At 38.5% G+C, this 23,728-nt stretch overlaps 1 protein-coding gene across 1 annotated transcript in view; it reads right to left on the reverse strand.

Annotated features, from left to right (window-relative positions):
* Positions 1-8,931: 8,931 nt before the first annotated feature.
* TRPA1 (transient receptor potential cation channel subfamily A member 1) overlaps positions 8,932-23,728 on the reverse strand; it is a 51,122-nt gene continuing 36,325 nt past the window's right edge. Inside the window, exons 17-27 of the mRNA XM_089518905.1 lie at positions 23,350-23,448; positions 22,159-22,229; positions 21,256-21,400; positions 19,523-19,612; positions 19,188-19,357; positions 16,974-17,103; positions 13,057-13,239; positions 11,276-11,344; positions 10,545-10,655; positions 9,736-9,833; positions 8,932-9,130 (exon numbers count right to left, since the gene is read on the reverse strand). Coding sequence (XP_089375031.1) covers positions 8,932-9,130; positions 9,736-9,833; positions 10,545-10,655; positions 11,276-11,344; positions 13,057-13,239; positions 16,974-17,103; positions 19,188-19,357; positions 19,523-19,612; positions 21,256-21,400; positions 22,159-22,229; positions 23,350-23,448 — 1,365 coding nt within the window. The remainder of the gene's footprint in view (positions 9,131-9,735; positions 9,834-10,544; positions 10,656-11,275; positions 11,345-13,056; positions 13,240-16,973; positions 17,104-19,187; positions 19,358-19,522; positions 19,613-21,255; positions 21,401-22,158; positions 22,230-23,349; positions 23,449-23,728) is intronic.

Genomic DNA, 23,728 nt, shown 5'->3' on the forward strand with positions numbered 1-23,728 from the left:
GGCCTGTGCAGAACGGGCCTAGGTCTCTGTACATCTTGAGTTTAGTAGTTGTTTGAAAAGAACACATTAATTCAATATTTGCAATTGTTATTGAAGTTTTGCACTGCAATGGTTGTTTATTGTCACTGAGTTACTTACTCAAGGGTATTTTTTACAATTCATAAACTTAAAACTTTTTAAACCTTAAAAAACCTATATTTTAAAACTGTTTTTAATTCAGTGCTTCCTTTAATGTGTTAGTCGACATTTTTAAATTACTGATTTAAATTGTATTCTTTTAACATCTATGTTGTAAACTGTCTTGGTTCCTATATGGAGAAAAAAAAGGTGTGATATTAAATAAATAAGTTTGAATCGATGGTGAGCTTGTCATAACAAACTAAGTGTACTCAGGAGGAAATCTTGCTTTCAATGGAACATTTTGAAGTATGCTTTGGAATCTAGCCATATGCATGTCTGTTCAGAAGTAAGACCAGCTGAGTCTACTTAGTCTTACTTACTTACCAGGTAAATAGATACTTATGTGAAATGGACCAGTGGATGAATGGGGAAAGTTCACTTGATAAGCACAACAGTACAAAGCTGTTCAACAAGATGGGTGGCAACAATAAAGTAGGTAGCCAGCATTTGCTCTTTGATAATCAATGTTGTTTATCCAGGTATGGATGAATAATAGAGAAAATGGTAACCATGTCTCCTTTAGATAATCCTTTAATGTGATCATGGTGTCTCCCCTGCCAGGTAAATACACAGTAAATACTGATCTTAGAGAACAGTATTATAAGATGCAATACAGGTGGTATATGACTCTGGTCAAAATTGCCCATATGTTTTAAACCGCCAATGATCATTGTTGGAAGTGTGGGAAAGGAAAGGGATCTTTGGCGAGTTACAGATGCGCACAAAGCACGCGCTCCACGTGTATTAGTTAGGAAGAGGCGTCACTTCCTGATGCCCTTAACCATAATACACGCAGAGCGCATAGAAAATGGCGGCGCCCTATACACATGGGTGCCGCCATGACTACGTCACGACTGCACCGCCTCCAAACGGGGCAGCGCGGAAGTGATGTAGTGAGCCGTGCGAGGGTGCCCTTTCCATGGCCCCGGAAGGAGCTCTGTTTTGGAGCTCCTTCCACAATTTGCATTGCTGGCGCAGCCTCTACGCGGCTTTCTCCGTGTCCCTGCCGCCGTCGTGTGTCATTGGGGCATGAAGCCCCAAGGACACTCCTTTCCAGGCCGCGGAGAAGCAGCCTTTTGCCGCTTCCCCGCGGCCTGGAAAGCGGTGGATCGAGGCCTCAGAGGCTGCCACTGTGGCAGCTGAGGCCCCGATCCAGCAGGGAAAGGGCCAGTTACAAACGGGCGGTCTGTAACGCGCCTTTGATTCATATCTGGTGGTCCTGCCCAAAGGCAAAACAATATTGGGATACAATTCCAAGAGGTTATTGAACAAATTACAAATAAAGATAAAGAATGTGCCAAAAACTTTTTTGTTGGGGATGTTTGAACAAGAATTAGAAATGAAATTTGGGAAAATTTTAATTTATGTTAACAGTGGCTAGACAGGTGTATGCCAAACATTGGAAGGGGTAATATATTCCATCAATACCAGATTGGATCTGGAAAGTGTATGATTTAATAGAAATGGATGTTAACTCATTTAATTAAATTTAATTCTTCAGGAAAATTTGAAGATGAATGGAACCCGGTTATGAAATTTTTGACAAGTATTGGACTCAAAAGTTCTCCTTACAAAAAAGTTAAAAATCTGATGAAAGCTCTTTCTTGATATTAAAAAAATATAGGATAGAAGTTTATTTTGTAGAAATAGTGATGACCTTAGAAATGCTTATTTATATTTCATGCTCTGTCTTGTAGTAAATTGTAATAGTCAAACGTTCAGAAATCAAACTGTCTGTGAAATTATTTATTTGAATACCAGATAGGAATAAATACACACACACACACTTTTCAACCTTTTCTTATTAATTTCCCTCTCAGGAATAAATATAAGATTAGAAGTTTTACAGAGAGGTATAAAATCTTTACCTAAAAAGGAGTTAAATACAGTTAAGGAGGAAAATCTCTAGGACACTAGGTTTTGGAAGTCTTTATTTTAAATTTTCATAGTTGGGTAGATTGTATGGTGTATGATTTATTATGGTGTATATCGTAAATTGTAAATTGTACTTTAATTGTTATGTACTGTGTGTACCTAATTTTTTTCTTTGTCTATTATATTCCTTAATAAAGATTTATTTTAAAAAAGATAATCCTTTATTGTGATCATTGCTGATATAAGCACTGGGAAAAATGTGGAAGTTGGCAGCTCAAATAATAAACTGGTGGAAAGGTGAACAAAACAAATGTATGCTTGACCACTGCAAAAACATGTGAAAATGTTAAGGCTGCAGCTTATGTCAAATGGAACAATCCCACACAGTGATGTCTATAGAGGCAGGAAGCTCCTGCATACTTTTCAATATCTGACATCCATGTCCATCTTGGGTTTTTTGGGGATGAGGCTGCATTTTTTTTTTGACACAATCCATCCACCTTTTACTTTTCCTACTAAGGATGTGGTTGTTTGAAATTGTATGCCTTGCTTGAACTTATCTTTCTCTCCTGGCAATTGACTTATGCATGTTCAAGCAAGGTTTAATGGATTTTTGAAATGTGTACTTTTTTCCAGACTGTTCTGCAGTCACCTGTCAGTCTACTGTCTGGAGCACAAATTTCATCGAGGGTGGAGATGGTTGTAGACCTGCAGACCAGGTCAAGTCCCTCCCACACACAACCAAGTCCACTGGAGCAGATTCCTTGAACATCTCTAATTTCACTCTCCCTGTCCCACAGCCACTAATGTGGCTGCACACATACAACAGTGTGGAGAATTTATGGGGTATGTACAGGAGGCAGAAGAGCACAGCATGAATTCTGCAGCCCCTCCAAGGTATTCAGATTTTTGTTTCTGAATGCTAAGGAGCAGATGATATAGTCTGGTTCATCCCACTTTTAAAAAAAAAATGCAGAGTTGTTGAAGTGGCCAAATGTTACAATTAATTATACTGGGAATTTCCAAGTTGTGTGGTCACAACTGAAAAAAAGAAAAGAAAAACCAACACAGTTGCTATAAATTTCTCTGTGCTGTGAACCTTCTATGTCTAGGTCACGGTAAATAAAATAAAATCAAACCACTTGGAGATTGGGGGAGTTGCTAACACCACCAAATTGAAATGGCACTCTGTGCCAGCCAAATCTAAGCAGTGGATCTGAGGTTCACTGTAGCTATGTGCATGGGAAGGGCTACAGATGTTTATGCCTGTTCCCAGCCTCAATGACAGCTGCTTCATGAGTGAAAGAGACAAAAGCAGAATAGAAATCAGCCATTCCAAATGACTTGTTTAAAGAATGAAAAATACATTAACAAGTTATGACATACTGTATATACTCATGTATAAGTCTAGAAATTTTAGTCAAAAAATTGACCCCCAAAACCTAGGTCAACTTATCCATGGATCAATGTAAATACTATACTTTAACTCTTATTAAAAAGGGAACCATCCCCCGCTGAAAGGCAAAAGTGCAATCTGTCCTGGAAGCACTGACCTCCCTCTACTCTCTCTTCCATCCAGCCTTTAGACTGAGCCAAAACAGTATACCTGCCATAATTTTGTAGGTTCTTTGGCATAGTTTTCTTTTGCTTCATCATTTAGATCATTTGTTGCATGTCCCTAGGTTTTACCCTTGACTTATCCAAGAGTCAAATCCATAATTTTGCCCCCAATCCCTGCCCTTGACTTATACATGAGGTCAACTTATAATCAAGTATATACGGCACTTACATATTCTTACATACTTTCCCCAGATGGCAGAATTTAGTGTTAGCCTGGAAAATCAGTATGCGAAGGAATTTTGTAGCACTGAGACTAAATGAAAGAGAGATGCTGATACAAAAGCTCATGCTACCAACTTCTATCAATAAGTCTCAAGGGTGCTACAAGGTTCTTTTGCATACCTTCCCCAGAAGGGTGAGTTATCATTATATTTTTACTTTATAATATCACCCTGTAAAACTGTAAACTGTAGCTTATTTCATACTAAAGTTACTTAGATTGGTTCTTTCTCAGTCAAACAAATGTTATAATAGCCATATAAGTTCCCATAAGAAATGCTAGCACTCACTGCCCTCTAGTGTTACTATCAACACCCCAAATAAGTCCATTTTTCACAACCAGAGACAGATGTGTTGGTGCAGTAAGACTGAAATCCCATGATACACAAATACATTTGTGTCTTTTTGGATTTCTAGATTTTCAAAGGCTTCCTATTGTAAAGGATTGTAAAAGAGTCTTACATTTGTAAAAGCTGAATATGGTAATTGTGCTCCCTGTGTTTGGTGACCAAGACAGCACACACTCTGTGAATCTTTCATGGAAACACTGAAAGATCAAAGGTTTAGGCAGCATTACAGCATAAATCAAATGTTTAGAGGTGGCTGTAGCACTAGGGTTATTCTCTTTGATGTATTAAGAACTGTACACTCTGAGAGAATTTGACACGTGAGATTTTTGAAATGAAGACTATATAGCCATATAGTCTTCATACCCTTCATAGCCATATAGTCTTATGATGATGTCATACATAGAAAGAGGCATTTTATTTTATTAGGACCTTTATTGAAACAGGAATAGCATCACATAATTTCAACAATAATTAGTGAGTACACAGACTGCCATATTATTATAGATGTTTTATATATTTGTTACGTCTTGCAGTTTTTATACAGGAAAGCCCATCCTTATAATGAAAGCAATGAGAAATACGAAGGAGTCTTGAACATAGATGATTAGGATTTTGGTCAATTATATATATATTCTCAAATTAAACTGAATATTATTTAATACTTCAATATTTTGTTATTGTATTACCAGGTACCTTTCTACTTTTTGTAAATAGCAATCTGATACACTTAGCTGTGAGCAATCTTCTTGAGTTCAGCGGGGCTTATTTCTGAATAGACTTGTAGAAGATTAAAGACATGTCTATTATTTCTGAACAGGCATGTGTAGGATTGTATTATTAGCCATTTTATCTAGAAGAGTGCGTTAGTTCCTAAAATGAAATAATGCACTCTCATAAATTGTCCAAGCTGTTTCTATGAATAAAAACAAAATAAATGGGAAAAAGTGAATACAAATCCTTTCACTTAATTTATCTCCTTCATTGTTGTTGTGTGTCTTCAAGTCATTTCTGGCTTATGGCGACCCCAAGATTTGTTCAGAGGCGATTTGCTATTGCCTTTCTCTGAGGCTGAAAGAGTATGAATTACCCAGGATCACTCAAGGGGCTCCCATGGTCAAGCAAGGATACTAACCCTAGTCTTCCAGAGTATTAATCCAACATTTACAGTTACAGTATACCACACTGGCTCTCATTCATTACTATTATTTTATTCATTTCTCATAACACACATTTCTCGAACTGACAAGTGGAATTGTATAGTAAATTGATGCACATGGAAAATTTAAGGGGAACTTTGCACAGGAAGAGATCTTGGAAATTTACAAGAAAAATATCTCAGGCATTCCACTGCATTTAGGAGCAAACTGATACATTCAGAAAACATTAGACAATGAGGTCTTGGCCTTTTTTTTTTTTTTTTTGACAGGAAATAGAAACAATCCAAATGTCAAACTTAGAGGATATCATCCATTTCTTAATTGCTTAAAACATGAGGACACTTTATTTGATGTGTCTGAAACATGGCTGATATGATGTCTAATACAGACATGTGTTTTTGTTTTTGATACAATTTGGACATAAAACATTGAAGGTATTAATGCAAATTGGTTATTTCAAATTAAAGTGCACCCATGGACTCAGTGAATTTTACATAAGTGTGGTTTAAAAAATTCCCATTGATTCAGTGGGTCTTCACTAGAAGGGATTAACAACTGGTTTCAGAAGACAGTCTGTATCTATATTGTAATCAAATGCATAAATAAAAAGAAGCAAACCAAAAGAAAAATGGAGATTCAAAACAAAATGAATTAGATGTCAAAAGAAAAATGAAATATTTTTCAATTCCACATCTCCAATTTAAGGTATCTGTTCATACCCTATCTCCAAAGAAGTCAACAACATACATGAAATGTAGAAAGAAAGAAGGGATATTATGGTCTCTAAAAGAAAAGGAAGGACTCTTGCATCTAAAGTAGTACTGTATACTGGAGTCCATGAAAACACATGTTTAAATAAAGTGGGTAGCCTCAAAAGTACCACAGCCCCAAAAGTCCTCTTCCTCTCTTTTTACACTAAAATGGCTATCTTTCAGACAACTGCCATACTGGAAAGAAGATATTTATTTATTTTCATAGGCCACCTTTTACTTATATATATTCTTATTAGTATACATACAGGATAGTATATATTCTTATTAATAAAATAATATCAAATGAGGTGGGCATCTGAGGAAGGGTAGGGGGCCACATAAATCCCCTAGGAGACCTTGGAGGGCTTCTACATGCTCCTGCAAAAAATTCAACCTCTGGCCCCCAAATGCCATCTAGGGGATATGGGACATTTTCACAATGGATTTGGAGCTTCCCATTTAAAAAAAAAGCAGGAAGTGAGGAGAATAGCAATACCGATAACAATAGCAAGTACATTTCTATACCACTTATCAATGCACTTAAGCACTTCCTAAGTGGTTTACAATGTGTAAGCTAATTCTCTCCAACAAGCTGGGTACTCATTTCAGTGACCTTGGAAGAATGCAAGCCTGAGCCCCTGGCTGGTATTGAACTTACAACTTTATGGTCTGTAAGTGGTTGGCTGCTGTACAGGTATTTAACCCCTGCACCACCAGGACTCTTCATGAGAAGTCATCTCCTGTTCCAAAAATAGGCCTCTCTTGGGCCTAAAGTGGGAGATGGTGGGCCCAAAATGTGGTGAAAATGCCTCCCCCACACACCTGTTAGAGAGTATTTTGGAGTAAAAAGGATTATTTGCAAATGTTTTGTAAAAATATTGTTTGACTTCTGGAGGTCTCAGGGGGCTCCACACCTCCTCGGGGGCTTTTAGGAACAACTTCATTTTACTCTGTGAAGGGTCCTGAGGATCACAAAAATTATCCTAGTGGGTACATGCTATCCACAGGCCTCACTTTGCCCACCCTTGATATAAAACCACAATTAAAAACTCAGTTTGTACAAATTTGATACACAGCTTCAGTACAGGAGGGAAAGTGCATGATCTGATGTCATTTATCCAGTTCCAAAAAGCTAGATAAAAGGGTAATTAACATATTTGATGCAGTAAAGATGTCATATGCATCTTAGGCTCCATCTCCACTGCAGAACTGATGCAGTTTGACACTGCTTTAATTGCCATGTCTCCATGCTATGGAATTCTAGGATTTGTAGTTTAGTGAGATATTTAGCCTTGTCAGAGAGCTCTGACATCACAACAAACTATAAATTCCACGATCTCAATAGGACAGAGCCAAAACAGTTAAAGCAGTGTCAAACTGCATTAATTCTGCAGTGTGGCAACAGCCTTTGAGGGTAGCACCAGCTACAGAGAAGACCCTTTTAGGCATCACTTACCAGCTAATCTCTAGAGGAGACATTATTGATAGAAGTGTCTCTGCCACTGATCTTAGGCCCTGGGCCCATCAATTGGAAGGTGGTGTACTTTCAGGATCCAATTTATTTAGGACTTCGTATGTTAAAGTCAACAGATTAAACTATTCTTTGGAAATGAACTGGCATACAATGCAGATCCTTTAGGACTACAAGGATACAAGTCCTATCAGTGCTACTTGTCTGTACCTGAGTTGCTACGTTCTGTAGTAGCTTCAGCTTCCAAATTGTCTTCAAACACCAAACAGAGCAAGCACATTGCCAGAGTCTAATCTAGAGGTTAACAGAACATATATTACTCTGATGCACAGAACTGTGATGATGCATGGAGCAATAATATTTCCCACCAGTAGACTTTTAGATGAGAAGAAAGTAAGGCGGGGTGCAGACCGCTAAAAAGAGGCGCCTCCTTGGTGCTTCTCTTTGCTGCACAGGAGCACCACCGCCTACAAACAGCGCTGCGCAGCTGTGCAGCAAAGAAGGAGCTGACAAAAAGTGGCTCCTTTTTGTGGCGCCACAAAGTGCCAGAGACAGCTCCATTACGTCGCAGCTGTGCAGCGCCATTTGTAGGCAGCGCAGCTGCAACGTAATCATTGTGTGCGCCATTTGTATGGCACTGCGCAACTGCGGCGTGCTGACGACGTGCTAGGGCTGCGGGGCACGTGCACGTGCCACCCCGAGGCAACCCTAGCACGTTGTTGACACACTGCAAAGGGCCCATCTATACAGGGCCTAAGTGAGGTATACACTTAGTGAATATGTGCCACATTAAATCATTGCTTATCTTCTTTATTTCAAAGCCATCAGTTTCTATATGAGTTTGTTTGATCTGAATTTATCAGTAAAGCTGTGATTGTTTAGTATTGCACTACACAGGCAGGAAGCTATGCTACAGTACTTTAGATGAACTCTACCTTAGAATGTATTTCTAAGCATGATGTAAAGTCTATTAATATTATACCCAATAAATATACTGACCTGTGATATTAATATTTGGTACAATCAGGCATATAAACAACCAGCTACTGCTTCAGGATGATTGAGAATGAAAGGAAAGAAGTGGAAGGTACAATTTCAGCAGAGGGACTAGTTGATACTTTTAGTCAACCAAATAATTGCACACCTGCTTAGTGCTAAGAAGCCTCACTGCCTACTATGGATGATTATGGGTAATGGTAAGATTTCCTTTTGCCTCACTCTGACTTGTCCCACTGTGGCGGCTGATGAATCTGGCCAGCAAGCCACGTCACTGGCCACTGCTGTGTCTGGGTACTGTTCCAGCAGACTCAAGAACATTTGGATTTAACTGCCAGTAAGACCGTATCCCACTTACTATTCTTGTGCTGCAACTGCTGTTTCCTAAATTTGTGTTGAAACAAATCATTTGTGTCTTCATCCTCAGCCTCAGATATTATCTCCATTTTTTGTACAACCAGTTTAAGGAGGTTGTGCTGTTTCTCCAAGAGTGTTGCAATATCCTTAAGTCTAAAGCACACACACACAAAAAAAACCACATTGATTTTTTTAAATAACGAGGCCACAAAAACATTAACAACATTAACAATGAAAGGAGCTCTTTAAAATATTTAATGCATCTTTTCTGGAAAAAAATGGAATTAAAGCATTATCTTTTGAATAAGTTTTTTTTAAAAAAGCTAGTATTTGAGAAACACTGATGATGATGACCTTTTACCACTGCCACTGCAATCTCAAAAGTAAACTATGAAAATGTTTCAAAGAGATTCAGTGACTACACAGATATCTTCTAATCTGCCCAGTAAAAATAATGCCCTAAATCCAACTGCTAGTCCCAGGTAGGACGGATCCACTGAATTAATGGAATTTACTTAGGTATTGACTTAGTAAATTCAAACTGATTCATTATATTTATTGTGATTGGGACTAGGAATTGGATTTAGGCAATGATTCTCACTCTTACTATATATTATAAATTTTGGGTGACACATTTGAAAGCAAAGACAGGGCCTTTGGATTGCAAGAGTATAGTATCAATATTATAACTGTGCCAAAAACCAGAATTTCACTGCCATTTTGATTTGAATAAACATAAAAAAACCAACAACCAATACCTGTACTTCTGCTTCAGTACTTCTAGTTCTAATGATGTGTCAACAGTCTGCAAATCTGTTGCTCTGTCATCACATCCAAAACAATACTGAAACACACTCTGAAAAACAGAAATAATTGCACATGGATTAGAAATAATGTCAGACAAGAAACCGGTCTCTGAAACACACACACACACACACACACACACACACACTGGGCCATAAGCCTGCACGGCTAAGTGTAGCATATGTGGAACTACACTAGAATGAGCCATTTACACTACACTAGAATAAGCGCTTGGATCTACTGAAGTGCTGCTGAAGCCTCTCCCACAGTTCTTTGATACCTAGTGAACAGTGTGTTGGGGGAAAGACAAAGTGAATATATAATTCATTAAAGTCTGATGGGGTCCTATGGAGGTGTCAGTGGCTGATATAATAATTTTGCAGCTAGATACAGAGTCCTTGCCATATGTTTCTGTGATCCCCCCATCCACCAGGCACAAGGGCTCTGTCAACTTGGGGTGGGAGGGAGTTGGTCATTGCAGTGGGAGGAAGGAAATGCCAGCCTCCACAATGGCAAAATATACATATATAGATGCCTATGTATGCCACTAATAGAATGCCAACCTGGGAAAAATAACTCCGTTAATTTCAGCCCACTTGAGACTTAGACATATTCTAGTTATTAGATCATAGGTAGTACAAGAGGTTTGACTCCTTCCTCAAACCAGTTGATTCAATTAGGTTATCCCCTTTTCTTCTTCAAAACTGACTGAAATCCTAGAGGAACTAGGTACAATTTAGGAGGAATTTGTCTTTCAGCTTACCATGAATCCACAGTATCTTGGCCTGTTAGGATAGACAGTGATTGATTCTTGATCAACTCTGCTGAGAAACCAATATGGTAGTTTTTTCTCCAAGTTCGTGTGAAGATTGACCTAAAAAAATAATAATACTTCCTTGTCATATAAAATAGTAATTGCCCAAAGCCAAAGAATTAAAATGACACAAATAATTTTTATTACAATATGGCTCTGCACTTACACCCTGGTTTAGGTCATGAGTGCAGCACAGAAAAATGGTTACAAAGCTTTGATAATGCTAATCATCAGACAGAATATGAATTGTAAGCCTGAGCACAAATTTCTTTTTACACAACACCATTATATCCCCTGTTGTGAATTATTATACAGTCCGCACTCTTTATCGGTGGACTTGCCATTTGTGGATTTAACTATCCATGGATGGCAAGCCCCATTTTTGTTAATGGTGGCACATGCATACAACTGTAGTAGCACAGCCATTAAAATGAAAAGACTTGCACATGATTTTCGTATCCATGGGAGGGTGTGTGTGTCCGGAACGGATACCTTGCAAATACAGAGGTTCAACAGTACTTTAGGTTAACATTGCAAACAATGGTTAAGGACAATGATTCATAAAATTACTATAGTTTATTATAATTTTAAAAGTTACTGAAATCTGTATGCCTCATGTTCATTTTACAGAATCTGGTTTTCTTCAAATACAAAGCAATGCTTGCTTGAAACACACTGACCTGCATTGCTATTCTTTTCAACGCAGCAAATTTCTGCACCTCTGCAATGTCCCCAACAGCCAAACCAATCTGTAAAATGCAAAGAAAGATCAACAAGTCCATTTTGTTTCCATTTTAGTTATATTCCTCATCAATATTATTTTATGAGAAGATAGATATTCCTAAGCATATGATGTACCAGATCATTAAAATTAAAAGTTATGATTCAGCATCTGTTCACTCCAGTCTCTGGGTCAGTAAGTCATTTGCCAGTTGTACCAGTTTTATTTGGGATTCAATTTAGTTCCACTAGTGATTCTTTATTGATCACCTCCCTATACATATTTAGGGCAGAGTACTTTTTTTAAGTAAGTGTAATTTAAATAGTGGTGAGATAGTTAGCATGCCCTTCCTTCCCTGGGTTGACTTTAGAGCACTCATTCTTTTTAAATCAAACCAATTTCACAGGATTGTTATAAAGATAAACTAGAGGAGCACCATGCATACCAGACTTACTTCAATAAAGGATGGGGGAACTAAAATATTTAAACAGTTACTTAATTGTATGGTTTGGGATGGGTAAGATTACACTCATTTAATTACAAGCAGAATTTGCATCAAAATCATGGAATCTAAAAATTGGATTAACCTAAAACGAAAGCAAATGGGCTATAAATGTTCCAGTAGATTTTATGAAGTATAAAGCTTAATAAACATCACAGAGATTTTTTTTTAATATTGAATTGTGTTTCATTAAAACAAGTAAACTGTAGAGGGGCTTAGAAATGGTGTGGACTGTAATCATGTTGCCTTCCATAGGTTTAATGAAATTGTTAGAGTCTGAGACCCATTTTAAACAGGCTGTCATGGATGAGAACACAGAGGAGTGGGGATTGATTAAATACCTTTTTAAAAAAAATGCATTAAGGGCACTTGTATTCATAGTTATATGTTGGAAAGGAAAAGCAAGGAAATAATGGCAAAGGCTATTTTTAGAGGAGGATGTTTTTCATACAGATCAACTAGAACTTTACTGATGAGGGCATCCCATGTTTCTTGGCTGAACAAATTGCCTTCCTCTCACCCACACACACTGGTACTTCCTTGACAGAACAGAGAGGGTGAGTGGCACTTGCTTTTTAAAAATGCAGTAAATACATAAATAAAAGCTTTACAATAGCGGAAACCTGGAACTAGCAAATTAACTGTATTTGTATTTAAATGTTTATACTACTTTTCTGGTGAGATGTTTGGATAAGAAATGAGGTAACAGGGAGAAGATCTACCATTCACAATAGACTTTGTGGTTGTTGTCTTTCATTCCAATGGGACTCATGGCAACCTTAGGGTTTTGTGGCAAGATTTATTCTGAGTTTGGTATTGCCTTTCTCTTAGAATACGACTTGCCGAGGGTCATCCAGTGGGTTTCCATGGACTTAAAACCTGGACTTGAAACTTGGTATGATGGACTTGTAATCTATCACTCAAACCACTACACCATGTTGGCTCTTCTAGAATAGATTCAAGTGATCTAAATGTATAGTTGGAACTTGTTTTCATCAACTTTCTATATTTCTATCTTTGAGCAGGTGCAACACTATGGATTTGTTTGTATACACAAACCCAAGGAGCTCATCTTTCCCATGTTATTATATATCTGGATTAAATTGTACTTACTGTTTCATTAGTAGCCATAGCACAATTGCCTCCTTAACTCAAATTAGTAAAGGTTTATTTTTTAAAAACCTATGCAAACACTGTGACTATGTCATAAGCTTCCATATTTAATATTTAACTCTTACCAGTAAGTTCATAAGAAGAATTGGAATAAGCAGAGTGAAAACAATGAGAATTACAAAGCTCAGTAATGGATAAGGCAGTTTATTGGTCAGCATCGGTTCAAGGAAAGCATCATGGTAATTGATATCTCCTAGCATCATGACAAAGGTCTGCATTACAGAAAGATATGGAGTGCCATATGTTTCCTAAAAATAAATTTAAAAGACAAATAAAAGTCATTCAAAACTGCAATGTCAGCAAGTTTTCTTCTTTTTGTAGACAGGCATGCATACATAGTTTTGTTCCTTCCCATAATCTATAGAAATGAGGCTGCATTATTTAACTTTTATCAATGTTCAATGCAAACATTAGTATTCCTTTTAAATGAATATATCTTCAAAAAACTTGAGAAATATTCTGTTGCAGGCCTTACAGGCATGTATTTCACAATTCATTAAACATTCATCAAGACACTGTAATAGAAATTTGTTTATTTATTTAAAGGCACTCATATTTTTGTTGTCAACCTCAAACCATAGTGATCCTATGGCTTGTTACAGACTGCCAAAATAAAGCTGTTTCGGGTCTCTTTGGAGGTATGCTATTTAAATGATGCATGCATCCTAAGAATCTGGAAGCTGCACCAAAGCTGCACTCCAGTGCTTAGGAATGGAGTGTGGCTTTGGCACGACCTCCGGACTCTTAGGACCCATGCATCATTTAAATAGCATACCTCCAAAGAGACCCGAAGCAGCTTTATTTTGGCAGTCTGTAACAGGCCAAAGTATGGGAGACCTTCCAATTATTCTATCCTCAACTACCTTGCTCAGATCCTGCAGATGATTGAATCTATCTATCTGGAATGCAGCCTTCCTCTTTTCCTATTGCTCTCCACGTTACTTTTCTAATGAGTCCTTTTTTCCCATGATAAGGCCAAAGTATGACAACCTAAGTTTAGTCATCTTTTCTTTCAAGGAGAGTTTGGGCCATTCATCTTTTTAGTGATCCACTGTGTTTTCAGAACTGTCTTGGATGAAGCCAATTATCTAGCCCCATTTCAAACCGGCTTCAGGGTGGGATACGGAGTTGAAACTGTCATGTTCGCCTTAGTCGATGATCTCCGTCTGGGCATCAACAGGGGAAGTATGGCCCTGTTGGTGCTCTTGGACCTCTCAGCGGCCTTTGATACCATTGACCATTGTATCCTTCTGGAACGCCTGAGGGAATTGGGAATTAGTGGCACTGAACTCAGGTAGATTTCAGATGGTGATGCTGGGGGACAATTGCTCTTCTAAGAGAGAGCTGACATCTGGCGTCCTTCAGGGGGCCATTCTGTCCCCCATGCTGTTTAACATTTACATGAAGCCGCTGGGTGAAATCATCTGGAGACATGGAGCGTGATGTTATCAGTATGCTGATGACACTCAAATCTACTTCTCTATGTCTCCAACTGTTGCAGTGTCTAAGGATGGCATTTCTCCTCTGGATGCCTGCCTTACGTCAGTAATGGGCTGGATGAGGGAAAACAAACTCAAGCTGAATCCAGAGAAAATGGAGGTACTTGCGTTAGGTACCCCAAGTGCAGGAACAGAGATTTGTCAACCAGTCCTGGATGGGCGTTACACTTCCCCTAAAGAATGAAGTTCGCAATTTGGGAGTACTCCTGGATCCATCTCTACAGTTGTAATCTCAAGTAGATGCTTCGGCTGATATGCCAACTGTGTCCCTACCTGGACCAAAAGAACCTTGAAGCAGTGGTACATTCACTGGTAATCTCTCATTTAGATTTCTGTAATGCGCTCTACTTGGGGCTACCCTTGTACAGTCAGCCCTTCTTATACACAGATTTTTTTATACACGGATTCAAGCATCCACAGTTTGAAAATGTTCCAAAAAAGTATAAATTTCAAATATCAAACCTTGATTTCCCCCTTTTTTTAAGGTACACCATTTTGCTATGTCATTATACTTCATGGGACTTGAGTATACACGGATTTTGTTATACACGGGGGATCTTGGAACCAAACCCAGGGTATAACAAGGGTCCACTGTACCAAGTTTGGAAGCTTCAATTGGTTCAAAGTGCAGCAGCCAGATTGGTCACCGTTACATCTAGATTTGACCATACAACACCTGTGTTGAAACCTCTTCACTGGCTGCCAATCAACTTCCGGGTGCAGTACAAGGTGTTAGTTATTACCTTTAAAGCCCTACATGGCTCAAGCCCACGTTACTTGCGGGAACGCCTCTCCCTACATAATCTGCCAGAACATCTGGGAATAATTTGTTGGAATATTATAACACTAGATTAACCACGACTTCCCATAGAGCATTTACTGCCCCAGCCCCTAAACTGTGGAATAGTCTACCGGAAGAGATCCATCTTATTACCACCTTAGAGGCCTTTAAGAAGGCACTTAAAATGGATCTCTTCTGGTGGGCCTATCCACCTGATTCCGTATAAGAGACAAAAAGTACACTATACAATAAAAAAAGGTTTGCTTATGTGTTTTTTAAAGGAAAAAAACAGCAGAAATAACAATAAATTTGAACAGCATAGTAAAAAAATTATGTATATCACTCAGCTGTTTAAAAATCCAGGTTCTCTCCAAAGGAATACAGTGGACAACACAAGCAGTTTAGAATATTGAGAACAGACAACGGGAGTGAAGCTAGAAAAGGTGGGAGCTGATCCCAAGAGTGGGTATAAATAGAGAGGCAAAGCCCTGTGTTAGGAAGATTGTGTCATTGTACCCTCAGAAGATAGCAGCTGAGGGCGCTTAGGGAACTGCTGTGAAGTGCAGTTAGAAAGGGTTTAGTTACCCAAGTTAGGACTACAGGAGTCCAGAGTTAAAGTGTATGTGTTAATATTCTGTGGGATATATATATCGCTAGGAGACGATGGAGATTATTAAAGTCATCTGGAGAACAGATGAAGTAAATACAGTGCACCCGCGCCACACACAGGCACACTATACGTGGCTTCCAGTCTATGCAAAAGCCATGCTGCAATTAAAGTAATGGTGTGCGTGTCCATGGCATGTGTGCCGTCTCAAGCCGCAAGCATGCACCACATTGTTTTCAATGGGGCACGAACATACGTGGATTTCCCCTTACGCGGGGGATCCAGAACAGATGCCCTGCTTAAGGGGAGGGCCCGCTCTATTAGGAAACTGAGGAAGTTCAGTTAGAGTGGCTGTTGGTGTAACAGACAACCAGAAGGGTTAAGAGACAGAGGCTAGATAAAGGTTCTGTGGGAACTGAGATTATAAGGGAACATTTATAAACTCAAGTGAAAGAAAGTGTTAAACTTTGTAACTACTGAAGCAACTTCTACACCATATCAAGCTTGAATAACATCTTACAAGAAAGATACTGTAATCAACCTTGCTTGTGAATAAAATTTGTTTGTTTCAACAAATAGTAGTCTGAAGTGTGCTTATAGATAACACCATCCACACTACCAAACATAATTAAAATGCATTCAAAAGGAAAAAGACCATTTATTATTTAGGACACTTCAGCTACTGCGATAGTAGTAGTGGTCTCTACATAATTGGTGGCAGCTACTGAGGTAGTTGCCAAGCTGTCACATAATTGCTGGCAAGGTGTGGCACAGAATGTAATAATTTAATAATAACAATAACAATAATAATAATAATTTTATTTATATTTTTCTGCCTCTCCCAGGTGGATCGAAGCGGGACTGTAAAGGGTTTTAAGAGATTTGGCAGTGACACGTTGTCACCCTAGTCACAAATTAAAAACAACTGAGATGAAAAATATCTTGTCTGTGGCACCCATTACTGCCAGGTTTATGAAAAGGGGCAAAACATACTGCTTTAGTCATTGCTGATAAACTTTTTGTATAAAATTAAAAATATTTTTTCCTGTGTTGGGAACAAAAACAAAATATTATGGTATGGGTGACATTACAAACCTGTGAACCAAGAAGAACATGGAAGCTCAGTCCAAAGGCTAACATCAAGAAGAAGAACACAACAGCAATCCGGATCAGAGTCCTCAGAATCTCCCAAAACATCACAACGTATATTCCAAAATTTTCAAATCTACAAAGACAGACATGGGGAACTGTATAAAAATAGCACACATCTTTCTGTAGTAGGTATGGTATTACCATGCTCAACACTACTCTTAATTTTATAAAAGCAACTGGCATTTTTTTCCTCATTTACAATTGCCCCAATCTATGTTATGAAGGTCTAAGGGTGCTCAACAATGGCTTCTTTTCATCCTGGAGAGAAGTGACCAGTGGGGTCCCACAGGGGTCTGTCCTGGGCCCAGTGCTATTCAACATCTTTATCAATGACTTGGAGGACAGTATTGGTGGCATACTTATCAAATTTGCAGATGACATCAAATTAGGAGAAATAGCTAATAAACCAGAGGACAGGATCAAAATTCAAAATGACCTTAATAAACTAGAAAACTGGGCCAAAGCTAACAAAATGAATTTCAACATGGAGAAATGTAAGGTACTGTATGTAGGGCAGGAAAATGAAAAGCACAGATATAGGATGGGGGGCACCAGGCTGAAAGACACTACATGTGAAAAGGATCTAGGAGTCCAAGTAGACCACAAGTTGAACATGAGTCAACAGTGCGATGCGGCAGCTAAAAAGGCCAATGCAATTTTAGGTGGCATCAATAAAAGTATAGGGTCTAGATCAAGGGAAATAATAGTGCCACTCTATTCTGCTTTGGTTAGGCCCCACCTGGAATATTGTGACCAGTTCTGGGCACCACAATTCAAAAAGGACATTGAGAAACTGGAGCATGTCCAAAGGAGGGCGACTTAAATGGTGAAAGGCCTGGAAACCATACCCAGTGAGGAACGACTTAGGGAGCTGGGGATGTTTAGCCTGGAGAAGAGAAGGTTAAGAGATGATATGATAGCCCTGTTTAAATATTTGAAGGGATGTCATATTGAGGAGGGAGCAAACTTGTTTTCTGCTGCTCCAGAGAACAGGACATGGAACAATCTCTACAGGAAAAGAGATTCCACTTCAACGTTAGGAAGAACTTCCTGACAGTAAGGGCTGTTCGACAGTGGAACACACTCCTTCCTCGGAGTGTAGTGGAGTCTCCTTCCTTAGAGGTCTTTAAACAGAGGCTGGATGGCCATCTGTCGGGGATGCTTTGATTAAGAGTTCCTGCATGGCAGAATGGGGTTGGACTGGATGGCCCTTGTGGTCTCTTCCAACTCTACGATTCTATTATTCTATAAGTTCCAGATAAAGCCATGCATGCAAGTAGTTTTTCCACCAATGGAATGGCTTCCATCAGTGGAATGGGGAAAAGTGATTTGTTTTTTCTCTGGTTCATGTGTTTTTTATTTGTTTGTTTGTTTGTTTTTGTGGACTGATAATCTACACCAGAGAACTAAAACATCCTCAAGAACATATGAGGGTGGCGAGCCTTCAAGAGAGGAGGGAAATGTCCTATTCCACAACAAAAGTCCACTTGTTTGACAGTGGATATCAGCCATGATTCTCATATCAGTATTTAACAAATAAAATTTTGCAAAGGAAGAGCAAGGGAAGCCAGAAGATTCTGGTGGAATTCAGAGCTTTTGAATGCCTGCCTGAGTACAGCTGCCAGTACCTGGCAAGCAGGTCACCTATCTACCAATCCAGCCTCATAAAAAACAACTTATTTTAGTTGTGACCAATAAAAGTTGTGGCTGGTTTATTTCAACCTGTAGTCTGAGTGGTTTATTATCATAAAGAGCCCCAAACTGCTGCTGCCAACTGCAATCCAGCCCCCCTAACAAACCGCTTTGAAGAAATGCATCTAAGGGGTTCAGCTACATCCTGAATTATTTCTCAATGTAGAGAGTAAATGGTTGAGCTCAGTGTTGTGCTTTTCTTTAATTTCCAGTCAATGGGGTTCATTTTTCACTACCTGATGCTTTGCAACTCTGACAGGCTTCATAGTTTTCCAATATATAACATAAACTATTTTGTAAAGCTAGAAAATAAATTACAACTGAGATCCAAGAATCTTATTTCTCTCTATGCTATAGATATAATAATATACATTAAATACTGTAGATCTAAACCTTTATTCACATGCAGCTTATATAAACATCCCGTGTTATATATGTAGATATTTAAAAGGGTTAGTTTTGTACCTTTGTAGATACAGCAAGAAGTTCATCCAAGACAAGAATATAGAAATTGCACCACATTCCCACTGTAAATTAGCTGGGAGACTACCAAATAAAGATGATACAAAAACGATGCTTGTAGAATAAATTATCCAGTCAAGGAGGTTGGAATAATCTAACAAATACTTCAGTTTCTAGGATATAAAAACAGTAAGTATTAATATTATCAAAATAGAATTAAAGTATAAAGATACTCATTTTTGGGGGGGAGGGATTTTTTTTCTTCCAAAACATAGTACATTGTTTCCAACTGTACATTTTTTAAAAATCACTTCAAGGAATGTGGAAGCCACATATACCTGTTGGAGAAGCTGTATTATTTCTTTGCAGATTCCAAAAACACTCATGATGAAAACCAAACACATACACACTTGTATGAAGTATGAATTCTGAAATGGAAAAGGGAATCAGTAAAAGGGTTTGTTTTAAATGGGTCAGTATGTATAGTGATGTTGTAGCACCTTTGGGACTAAATGAATGAAAGACGTTGTAGCATAAGCTTTCACAGACTTGATCTACCTTCTCAGATGAATGGAGTGAACTGGTGCCCAGGAAGGAATTCACACTGTATGAACAGCCATAGCCATACAAAACTTGTAGGTATGGTGATAAGATAAGGCAGTATGACCCCAGCGGCACACACCACATTCCAAAACTCCCTCCACCATTCATATGGTAATCCTCTCACCTTGGCCATAGGCAACATCTTTTCTCTTGCCTTTGTCCCTCAACAACTATAGTTAAAACTGAACTTGTCACATTATTATTATTATTATTATTAACCTTTATTTATAAAGTGCTGTAAATTTACACAGTGCTGTACATACAATCTTTTAATTAGGCGGTTCCCTGCCCTCAGGCTTACAATCTAAAAAGACACGACACAAAAGGAGAAGGGAGTGGTGGAGGGGGAGGGGATAAGGGCCAGCAGTTCTTAGTACCATATTCACAAGTTTTGCATTTCTATGGCTATTCATATAATGAAATACTTACCCAAAAAATCATGAAAATAGAAGACAGACTAAGGGGCTAAACAGACTGGCATTTAAGATTGGCCTTGGGGCAGAGTGGGGTGTGGGAGCCACAAGCCACATACACCGACAACGGTATAATGCCGCCTGCCTGACTGCATGGCAGGTGGTGAAAGGGCATGTCTTTGGTGCAGCATTTAGACGACCTGCGCCAAGAAACTCCTAAAAGCTGCTGCCATGGTGGCAAAAGCTGCTTTTTGCCATTTTAACTAGGAGTAGCATTTTGCCAGCCCTTTTTGGGCCAGCAAAGCACTGGATCGGCGTGTGATTGCTGCTAGCCCAATCCAGCGCTCCAAGGGGCAGCACGGAGCCACTCTATCAAGGCAGCATGTTTTGCCTCTGAGAAACAAATCTGGCTCTAAGGTAGAAAAGAAGATAATGTATTTAATGATATGGATAATGAAGAAAAATGCAGCCTTATTTAAAATTAACTACAAAACAGCTTGGAGTGACATAAAGAAAGATCTTGATAAATGATCTAAATTTTAGCTCTCATTCATAAGAAGATCAGAAACTATCAAAATCATGGTTCTTCTAAATATGAACTTTTATTTCCAGACCTTCCCAATAATGATAAATTAAAAGCCTCCTTCCCGTTTTGGCATTTTGACAAGCTTCTTTCAAAGGAAGCTGAATGGTACTCCTGTGAAACATCTCAACACTGGAGACAGTTCATGCATATAAAAACAAATAATAAATAACATTTTAAAACCTTCTTCACTTCAAACATTAAATAGTCTCAGAAATTATATATTTGAAAACCAAACACTAATTTTTCAGACTTCTTTGCTAATCCTGTAAAAATTTAAGAAGTGCTATACTAGATCAATCTAAACTCTATATACAGGTATTCCAGGATTCAAACAATGGTTGTCCAGATAAAACATCTTAGAAGATCATAAGCAGGACACAAATGCAATGTTTACATGTACCCAGTGTGATCCTCAAGTTAATTGCCATACTGTATTCAACTATTCTAGTGCAATAAATTAAAATTATACCTGTTTACTAAAAGGTCCCAATTTAACTGTAGTATTGGAAGATAGTGCAGGTCTTTCAATATGGATAATCAGGAGGGTTAGAGGTATTAAACCAAGGGAATACACAGCAAGGTTCAGAAGATGTGCTCTAAATCCATAGGCCATCCTATAAAGCAAAATTGAATTAAATGTGGCTTTCATAATATTATAAAAGGATCACGTTTTCACTGGGAAAAGCATACACATACGAATTGTACCTCCCCGCCCCCCTTTTAAGATAACTAACAGGCAGCTCTGTAGAAAACATGCAGGGGTAGCTGTGTTGGCCATTTACTAAATTCAAACAAAAATCCAACCAACAGTGATACCTTTATTGGCCAACCGAAATGCACAATATACCTGTTGCAAGCTCTGTGTACATGGAGGCTCTTCAATTAAATTCACTTAAATTCATGCAATATACATAAGTAACATTCATGCTTATGGTACTTAATTCCAAAAGGTTTTCAGCTTTCAGCTGTAGCATTCCTGTAATTCATGAGTGTGCTTTCCGTCAGCTGGAAAACCCATTTTTAAAGGAAACTTCATCTTTTATTTCTCTCTTTCATCAAACTTTACTGTCATTGTTGTGTGCCTTCAAGTTGTTTTTGATTTATGGTAAATCTTAAGGTGGCTCTATCATGGGGGTTTCTTGGCAAGATTTGTTCAGAGGGAGTTTTCCCTTGCCTCCCTCTGAAGCTGAGACAGTGTGACTTGCCCAAGGTCACCCACTAAGAATTTAGACCCAGGGAATCATACCCTGTTCTATAAGTGTCCCAGTCCAACATTCAAACAGCTACATCACACTGGCTCTCACAACTGAATCTTAACTAGAACAAAATTATTTTTCAGTGGGGAATTTGAAGACCTAACAAAAATACCTACCATTTCATGAGTAAATATTCTGTACAGACAGAATGGCTGAGTAGTTCAACACGATTATGACGTACCATGGACTGGAAAAAAAGAAGGTGAAGACATTTCAGATTTACATATATCAGACTAATACTACAATTCATGACAATTTCTCAACTATATTCTATTTTGGGGGAGTAGTTGTGTAGGAGTATGTGTGTGTAAGCACTGAAACAGATACTACTGCAAAATCACAATTAGCAGTTACATTTTTTTTCATTCTTATGGTAATCTCTTGCTGTAACTCTAATGTGCAGGAAAGGTTTTAACCCCACTACTCCCAACCAAGGTCTACATTCTGGTCAAATCCCCCTGCATTTATTCTAAAATAAAAATTGTGAAATCGTTGAAGGGCATAACTACAGGGCAAAACAGACAGCCCTAAAAGGGTGGATTGGGGCAGTACCGGCACCATTCGCACCAGGGCTACGGCAACCAAACGCACATGGCCCCACCATGGTCCCAAATGGACCAAGGCAAGGAGTGGAAAAAATCCACTCCTTCCTGGAGTGGGTTTAAGCTGCCTTAGGCGGCCTGGGAGCAGCTTCAGGGCAGCTTTGGCATGGGTTGGGGGGGTGTGCCACCTAAACGCCATGCCCCCAAGCCATGCGGAAGCCAGTTTAAAATGCCCATCTGTTTCGGGCCTAAATTTATTCACTGGATGAAATGTGTTGCAGTCCACAAAAGCTTACAGTATGCTAAATAAACCTGTCAGTGTTTAAGGAGTCAGGAGATGGTTTGTTGTTTTTGCTGTATCTGACTGATACAGTAGCTTATCCCGCAAATCCATAACACTTTTAATTCTTATTCATAAAGATATTCAATGATCACATAGAAGCCTAATTTGGTTTAATAATCCTAATACTGGTTCAGTTCACATAGTATTCCAGTGAAGTGGGATTAAACACCTATACCTATATGGTGTTCTTAGTGATTTTGATTAAACTGAGAACAACCCACTCACACCCATTAGAAATTTCTTTAGTGTGGGCAAAACTCTCTAAAGCCACCAGGGTGAGCAAATAAGCACAGAAGGGAATACACGTGCTGTTTGGGTGATGAGCTGACAGCAACTATATCACTGGCATGAGATGTCATCATGCAAGCCAGCATAAAAGAAAAATTAAATAACACATTTGAAATCACATCAATATCACTTACATTTAGAGTGATAAGTGGCTCATACGTTATTTCATCATCTTCTTTTAATTTCTTGGTAAGCTTCAGTGGGCACTGAAGATATCGAAAGTTATATTCAACCTAGACAAGTATGAAGCAAGAATATCCAAGCTTTATTTTTTATATATAAATGAACTCATTAATTCAGCAGCAAACTTTGAAAAGGTGCAAGCCCTGCCTGATAAAATATCAGAAACAGAAAGGATGCATGCTTGGCTACCCATGATCAAAGAACAGTAAGTTCTAACAATTTGCTAACTTCTCCACATCAGCATTCCCTGTAGTTTACAATTTTTCTCCGGTTTTGTGTTACTTGTCTGCCTGTTCTTTTACTATTCTCCTATACTTTACTCTAGCAAGA

This window comes from Sceloporus occidentalis, unplaced genomic scaffold, assembly GCF_023333645.1.
Source record: "Sceloporus occidentalis isolate IW3139 unplaced genomic scaffold, rSceOcc1.0.p SCAF_3, whole genome shotgun sequence".
NCBI classification, from domain to species: domain Eukaryota; kingdom Metazoa; phylum Chordata; class Lepidosauria; order Squamata; family Phrynosomatidae; genus Sceloporus; species Sceloporus occidentalis.